General features: G+C 59.1%; 1 protein-coding gene across 1 annotated transcript; it reads left to right on the forward strand.

Moving 5' to 3' along the window:
• Nucleotides 1–197: 197 nt before the first annotated feature.
• S1PR3 (sphingosine-1-phosphate receptor 3) lies at nt 198–5,795 on the forward strand. The gene has a single exon (XM_060610249.3). It carries the CDS (start codon nt 324–326, stop codon nt 1,461–1,463), a length of 1,140 nt encoding a protein of 379 aa, XP_060466232.2. The 5' UTR covers nt 198–323; the 3' UTR covers nt 1,464–5,795.
• Nucleotides 5,796–7,608: the final 1,813 nt, after the last annotated feature.

Consider the following 7,608-nt stretch of genomic DNA (forward strand, 5'->3'; position numbering starts at 1 on the left):
GCTCAGGCACCGAGTCTCCTTCCAGGCGGCTGCAGATGGCAAGTCGCTGCCCGTGGCCGCCTCTGCCTCCGGGGAGCCCCGGCCAGTCTCACGCTCCCGCGTTTTTGGTGCCTTCCTCCGACTCTGCCGCTGCCGCTGCTCCCCCTCTTAATCGCTGGGCGCCCCTCTTTTGTCTCTGCAGGCGCCTGCACTCCATGCCCTGGCTGGGGTCCCGCCCGGGGCCACCTCCGAAGCCTGAGCCGGGGCGGTTTCTCTGGAAATGGACGTGCCCAGGGCGCCCTCTGGTGGCTCCCGGAGCTGAGCCTCGGTGAGTCCCGGTGGCGATGGCGGCCTCGGTCCTCGCGCCGCGCGCCAGGCCCTCCCCCGGGAACGAGACCCTGCACCAGCACTACAACTACGTGGGCAAGCTGGAGGGCAGGCTGAAGGAGGCCCCCGAGGGCAGCACGCTGACCACCGTGCTGTTCCTGGTCATTTGCAGCTTCATCGTGCTGGAGAACCTCATGGTTTTGATCGCCATCTGGAGAAACAATAAGTTCCACAACCGCATGTACTTCTTCATCGGCAACCTGGCCCTCTGTGACCTGCTGGCCGGCATCGCCTACAAGGTCAACATCCTGATGTCGGGCAAGCGGACGCTGAGCCTGTCCCCGACGGTCTGGTTCCTGCGGGAAGGAAGCATGTTTGTGGCCCTCGGGGCGTCCACCTGCAGCTTGCTGGCCATCGCCATCGAGCGGCACCTGACGATGATCAAGATGCGGCCGTACGACGCCAACAAGAAGCACCGCGTGTTTCTTCTGATCGGGATGTGCTGGCTCATCGCGCTCTCGCTGGGCGCCTTGCCCATCCTGGGCTGGAACTGTGTGCACGACCTCCCCAACTGTTCCACCATCCTGCCCCTCTACTCCAAGAAGTACATCGCGTTCTGTATCAGCATCTTCACGGCCATCCTGGTGACCATCGTCATCCTGTACGCCCGCATCTACTTCCTGGTGAAGTCCAGCAGCCGCAGGGTGGCCAGCCCCCACAACTCGGAGCGCTCCATGGCCCTGCTGCGGACCGTGGTCATCGTGGTGAGCGTGTTCATCGCCTGCTGGTCCCCACTCTTCATCCTCTTCCTCGTCGACGTGGCCTGCAGGGTGAAGGAGTGCGCCGTCCTGTTCAAGGCCCAGTGGTTCATCATGCTGGCCGTGCTCAACTCCGCCATGAACCCCGTCATCTACACGCTGGCCAGCAAGGAGATGCGGCGGGCTTTCTTCCGGCTGGTCTGCACCTGCCTGGTCCGGGGCCGTGGCGCCCACTCCTCGCCCACCCAGCCTGCCCTCGATCCCAGCAGAAGCAAGTCCAGCGGCAGCAACAACAGCAGCCCCTCGCCAAAGAGCAAGGAAGACCCTCCCCAGAGAGTCGCCTCACCCTGCATCACCGACGGAAACAAAACCCTGCAGAACGGGATTCTCTGCAAGTGAGAGCGCCTGCCTCCAGGAGCAGGGGAGGGGAGCCCCGCTCTGTGGCCGCGGCCGTATCTGTTGCACGCCTCGCCCCTGGGAGTTCCAGAGAGGGGACTCGGGAAGTCCACTCGCCAGTGGCTTGCCCGGCGTGGACGTCCCGTGAGGAGGGGGACCCAAGGACCCGCCAGCGTGTGTCACGGCAGACCGTGCGCTCTGTCCGTCTTGGCTCGTCTTCTGAATGCACCACGCTGCGACAGTATCTGCCACCTTCCCCTGAGCTCCCCTGGCTGCTCCCCGCGGGACCTGGACAGGGAAGGTCTCGGGCCCCACAACGTGCAGGGTGTTTCTCAGAACGTCATGATGATGTTTGGTAACTTCACTCTACACTGTGAGCAGAGTGGATGCCTGTGTGCTCGTCATTTCTGTGTCACGGAGCACTTGTGTCTCTTACGTCTTCAGATGTGTGGGTCTGAAGGATCCTGGGAGATTGGGCGATCTGGTGATCTCTGGGAGCCGTGTCCCTGTTCCTCTGGGGCTCCTGTGTCCCTGCACATCCAAACCCACATTAACCAAATTCCCTGATTGTTTGGGGTTCCTACAGATCACAGAAGAGCCAGGGGCTTCCAGGAGCCCATCCCCAGACCAACCGAGAAAGGGACCCACGAAGGAGCAGCAGATGACAGACGCCCCCCGCCGCCCCCCCGGCCTGAAGCCAGAAACAGTGGTCTGTTTAATGCAATGCAACATTTGTACTGAATTAGGAGAGGTTTACAGGGCTGTGTTGAGTCTCTTTCTCTCTGATCAGAAAAGCTCGGAGGCGGCAGCCCCGTGTTGTCTCACTGGTGTAGCTGGGGAGGTCGGCGGTCTCCACCCTCCCCAAAGCTGACCCTGACAGTGACAGCCAGGAGCGTGTCTGCGTGTGCTCTCCAGGGAAATGTAAGGATACTGTAATCTGCCTTTGCAGCCTGGGCTGACCCTGTGTCCCTGTTCGCCGTGTAAAGGGATTACTTAGGAGGTGTTTCCGTGCACGCCCTCCCCAAGGACCCCACCCGCAGGACAAACGTGTGTGCATCTGTAGAGATCTCATAACCATAGAGCTGATGGCTTCTTGGTAAAAACAAAACGAGCAGCCTTTAAAAGGACCCTTACTCGGGCGAGCCCACATCGCAGCCCCTGGGGTTTCTCAGGTTGGCTGGGAATTTCTGGCCGAGTCAAGACTCAGTCTCAACACGTTAACGATTTGCAAGAGAAGCTGGCTCCCTTGTGTCATCTGATGCACATTCCCCACACCGAGGAACGTTCCGGTGGGTCCTGGGTGGTTTCCATGTACTGACCAAAGACTAGCCTCGTTTTTGTTGCCGAGGAGAGAAATTGTACTTGTAAGGAGATGTCTTCGGTGGCGTTTTTGGTGGCTTCTTTACGTCACTGAAAAGGGGCTTCTTTCTGAACTCAGATAGCATTTCTAGAAAAGTGAAGCATTGAGGTACTGGGTTGAGAAAAGAAAGCCGCATTCCAGAGAGCTGGAGTGTTGGGCATCGGTGCTTGCCGGGTGATGACGTGACTTCAGGACCCGGTGCCCTGGCTCTGAGGGGCGTTGTCGGGGGGGGGGGGGTCTCCTCTCTGGTGCTAATGTTAGTGACACTCGCTCTACAGTCCCGTCGAGAGAACACGGAACTTTCAAGCAGTCTGAATGAAAAATACGCCAAAAAAGGAATGGTGTTTGCTTGCTGTATGCAGAACGTGATCGGCCATCAAGACCCGTGTGCACGGCCCTCGGCAGCTTGCGGGGGCGCGTTTAGGAGTTGAGACGACAGAGCCTGTGCTAGATCTCACTCGGTTAGTAACCTTCACGGTGTCCCATGTGTTTGTTAAAAAAACCCCAAAAACCAAAAGCCTGCATATAAACTGGTCATCGGGGCGCCTGGGTGGCTCAGTCGGTTCAGCGTCCGACTTCGGCTCGGGTCATGATCTCACAGTTCATGGGTTCAAGACCGGCATCAGGCTCTGTGCTGACAGTGCACAGAGATTCTCTCTCTCCCATTCTCTTTGCCTCTTCCCTCCCTGGCTCTCTCTCTCTCTTTCAAAATAAATAAATAAACTTAAAAAAAAATAAAAAATGAAAAAACAAACCTGTGGCTGGGGGTCAGCGTGGGGGCCCGTGTGCAGGGTGGCCACCTGGTTTCCCACCTGGGGCCACTGTCCCTCCAGGACGGAAACGGCTCTAGGAGCCCGTGCCCTCCCCCGCCCAGTCCCCCCTGGGCAGCTGCCCCGGGTCAGGGTTTGGAGGCGGGTCAACCCTTAACCCTTCCACGGGGAGAAAATCACAGGTCCCGGCAGAGCGTGGCCGACAGACGGGCGTCTGGTTCCGCTCTGTTTGCAGCAGGAGAGAGTAGGTCAGAACCCGTCCTTCGCCCCGCGTCACTCCTGACGAAGGGCCACGTCTAGCGCGTGTGTGTGTGCGTGTGTGCACGTGTGCTTGTGCGTGTGTGTCCGCTCTGTGTTAGGCCCGCAGACGGCCTGACTGGGGATGTTCATGCTGATGTTGGTGGAGAAACCTCACTGCACAAGCGAGGACCACCGCGGCTCCCCTAGAGCGGACGCGGCCAGAGACCCCGTCAGGAAGGCCGACGCCAGACCCCGTGTGCACGCCACACCGTCAGGGGCGCGAGGCTGTGCAGGTGCTGCTGTTGGAAGAGGCACGCGCTCCCTTCGGAGAAGCCCCAGCCCCTCTGCCTCGCGAGGCGACGCAAGACCCCCGCCCACGGGAGAGGCTGGCCTCGCAGCCCTCCGTTGTTCACACCTCAGTGACAGTCACTCCAACGGTGAGCTTCGCGGCAGGCACTGCTCTCTGCCCCATGACCTGTGCTGCCCAAGAGGCTGTCCTGGGGGCGGAACCAGGCGCGCTTCATAGAAAACCCCTCACTGAATTAGCAAGTGCGGGCTCTTAAATTGTGTCTGTGAGGACAAAGCCTCACCACCCAAACGTTTTGGCGTCTAAGTCGAAATATCAAAGGGTTTGCTGCACAGAAACGCACACACCTGTCTCCCGAAGATGAAGGCACATTTTCCCATGACCAGTGAAGAAGGGCACCATCGCCAACACGGCCGCGACACCCGGTGCCCCGGGCCACGGCGCTGATGCTCGGGGACGCCACGCGGCCCCTCCGCCTGGCCGCCACAGATGCGGCCAGAAGCCACGTCGCTTCCTGGAGGAGGTTAGAAAGCTCGAGGCTGGTTTGAGAATGCCACTCCTCTGAACCCAAAGGCGATTCTGTCCCAGCATCAAAGCAGAAAGTGGCTCATCGGCGACACACCCAGGCAGAGACTTTCACGGCAATTCTTTCTGGTTCCGCAAAAGTCAATGGAAAACAAAACACAGGATTCTCAAGTGATATTTATCAATATATATAATTTCCCATCCAAATGCTTTTTAAAAAGTAATAAATATCTTATTATTACACATTGGATTTACACGGAGTTCTTTCCTAATCCTTGGACTTTTAACATCCCATGTTTAATTCTTGTTTAATTCTCAGTGCAAAGAAACATTCACATACTTAAAGTTTTTACAATATTTATTCTGGAACAAGTTTTATTCAAAAGGCAAATGAACACAGAACATTGCACTCGCAGCTGACACACAGTCATTACAGAGAAAGGTAGCTCAGCGTTCAAAGACAGAGATGCCCACGTATTCCTGCTTTGTTGACCATTTGGTCGGGTAGACAATTTGGTTGTGGTAAGGATGCCCCGGGTGCGTGGGACACTCAGGACCACGCCTGCACTCTCTGTGTGCACGCTTTGCTACCTACGGCGTCTCAAGGTGAAGCAACGACACAGAAATGTAACCTTGTACGAGGTTTCGTGCCTGGCACTTTCTTCCGTGAGAATGGTTCTCCCAGCTTGGGGAGGAGCCCTGGAGAGTCATTTATTCAGGACATCTGGGGAGGCAGGGGGCCTGAGGGGTGCAGACCCCAGTCCCCAGCGCCCATGCCAACACCAGCCGTGGGGCATGCATGAGAAGGGTGCCCCGCAGGCTCTGAATGTCCCCTGTGACCCTCCCGCCCCACCCGCCTCCAGCTCGCACAGCCTTCAGACCCCCGGGCCCAACCGGGAGCCCCAGCCTCCACTGTCCTGTTGAACCTGGCCACGCTGGCCATCAGGCCCGTCTGACCCTCGTGCCCCGGGTGTGTTTGTTTCCTACCGGATGACAGATTCCCGTCTCTCCCGGGAGCCCAGCACAGAGCCTGCCGCACAGGAACCTGTGCACAGACGGGGCCAAGACGAATGCCCGCCAGCTGTGGGGTGCACAGCTGTGCCCAGGCAGACCGCTCGCCCCCGAGCGCACCTGTCCCTTCCTGCCTGTCATCTCTGACCTCGGAAAGACACTGCCGGATGCAAGCAGCGCGTAAGACTGGACTTGCTCGTCCCCGATCGCTTCTTCTTCCCTTCAGCCTCCTGCGCTGTCTCCCTCCTTCCTGGTCTTCCCTGCTGGCCTCCCTTCCCTCCTGCCCCTCGGTCACTTCCACAGTGCCCACCCCCGCCCTCCTGTCTGTTCGTGCTCCCCCTTGCACTTGGGTCCCACCTCCTGCAGCATCCAGGACGCTCCTCCACGAGTCTGCAGAGGCCAGGACCTGTCAGCCCCCAAACTCTTCACGTCTGCTTAACTTCCTCCCTGTCCCTGTTGCTTAAAATACCAGAGCCCGGGGAGGGGGGCCGAGGTGCCCGGCCCACCGCCCGCCTGCGCACGCGCACACACACGGGTGTGCATCCGCCGTGATCAGCGCAGGTACGTGCGCGCGCGCAACTGACATTCAGAGTCCTCGTACAAAATCGCAGTTTTTCTGGCTGCTATAAAATGTGCCAGTTTTAAAACTGTGCATTTGTTGCTTGAAAACTTATAAATATTTATAAGCCCCATTATAAATAAATTGTGGCTGGCAGACGGCACTCTATCCGCCAGCAGCGATTGCTCGAGTTCTCGATGCTTATCAATCCTCCACTTTTAAAACTCAGAGCACGGGCTCTCGGATCTAGAACACGAAGTGGTAGGAAAACCTACTCGTAAATTGGAGGGGAGCCCTCAGTAGGGGAGGGCTGGCAGCTCACACCCGATGGTGGTCCACACTCCCTGTTTACCAGAAATACACATTCCTGGGCCCGCGCAGCCCTCCTGGGGTGGGGCCTGGGGCCTCCTCCCTGCCCCTCGTCTCCAGATCTGCTTGGCCCCGAGGACTGTGTGTCTCCGCCTGGGATTCCCGGCCAGGGGAGTGTGCACAGGGCCCGCTTTCCACCTGCGCCCGGCTGGCAGCTAAGCGCAGCTGGGTACGTGCTGAGTTGTGTCCACCCTGCCTCCTGCCGCCCCTCACTCTGCCACACCAGGGTGACTGGGCCGATCGTGCCCTCCTCCTCCTCCTCCTCGACTTCCTTCCCTTCCCCACCCCTGGGGCATCGCCAGGAGAAACGACAGCCAGTCAGACCCTCTCGGGGTCTGCGGCTGAAGGGCCCCAAACAGAAACACCTCCTCGTCCCGGAAGGGGCACGAATGCAAACCCAAGCGGGAAGAGCTGTTTGCCATTTCCCATCGGGGGCTGAGCGTTACACACACTGTCAAGGACCCTCATGAGTCCTGCGCTCTGTCCTACGTTCGGCCACTGACTGTCCCCGCGCTGCGGCAAGTCCCCTGGCCCCAGTGCCCCCCACTGAAGAGCCAGGTCTGGAGCTGCAGGATCCTGATCCCATAGCCCTCCCTTGCTTGTGACCCTCGGGGGGCGGGGCACGGCACATCCGGGTTCGTAGCACGTGCCGGCAGAGTGGTTTTTCCGTTTCATCTTTCCCAGGACCATTTTTAAACTTTCACTACACAGCCTGGTATTCTGAGACACGTGACCCAGATTTGTCTGCGACAGGCGGTGACCGAAGCGCAGTATTTCCACAATCCCCCTCCCCCCTTCCCCACCGCCACAGAAAGGCGAAGGGGGGGAGCGTGCACGCAGGGAGGCGGGGGGGGGGGGGGGGGGACGCACGCATATGCTACTCCGCCATCCAGAGAGCCCGTCACACGTGTGCACGAAGCATCCCAGGGATCAGCTGTCCTTCCTCTTCACGTATATTCACCACCACCTCCCATCTCACGGCGGGGACACGGCACAGCACTGCGGTG

The sequence above is a fragment of the Panthera onca genome, chromosome D4 (genome assembly GCF_046562875.1).
Source record: "Panthera onca isolate mPanOnc1 chromosome D4, mPanOnc1 haplotype 2, whole genome shotgun sequence".
Classification (NCBI taxonomy): domain Eukaryota; kingdom Metazoa; phylum Chordata; class Mammalia; order Carnivora; family Felidae; genus Panthera; species Panthera onca.

Bases quoted from the DNA above. Each gene is read 5' to 3' on its own strand.
- S1PR3 (XM_060610249.3), top strand. From the start codon at position 324: ATGGCGGCCTCGGTCCTCGCGCCGCGCGCCAGGCCCTCCCCCGGGAAC.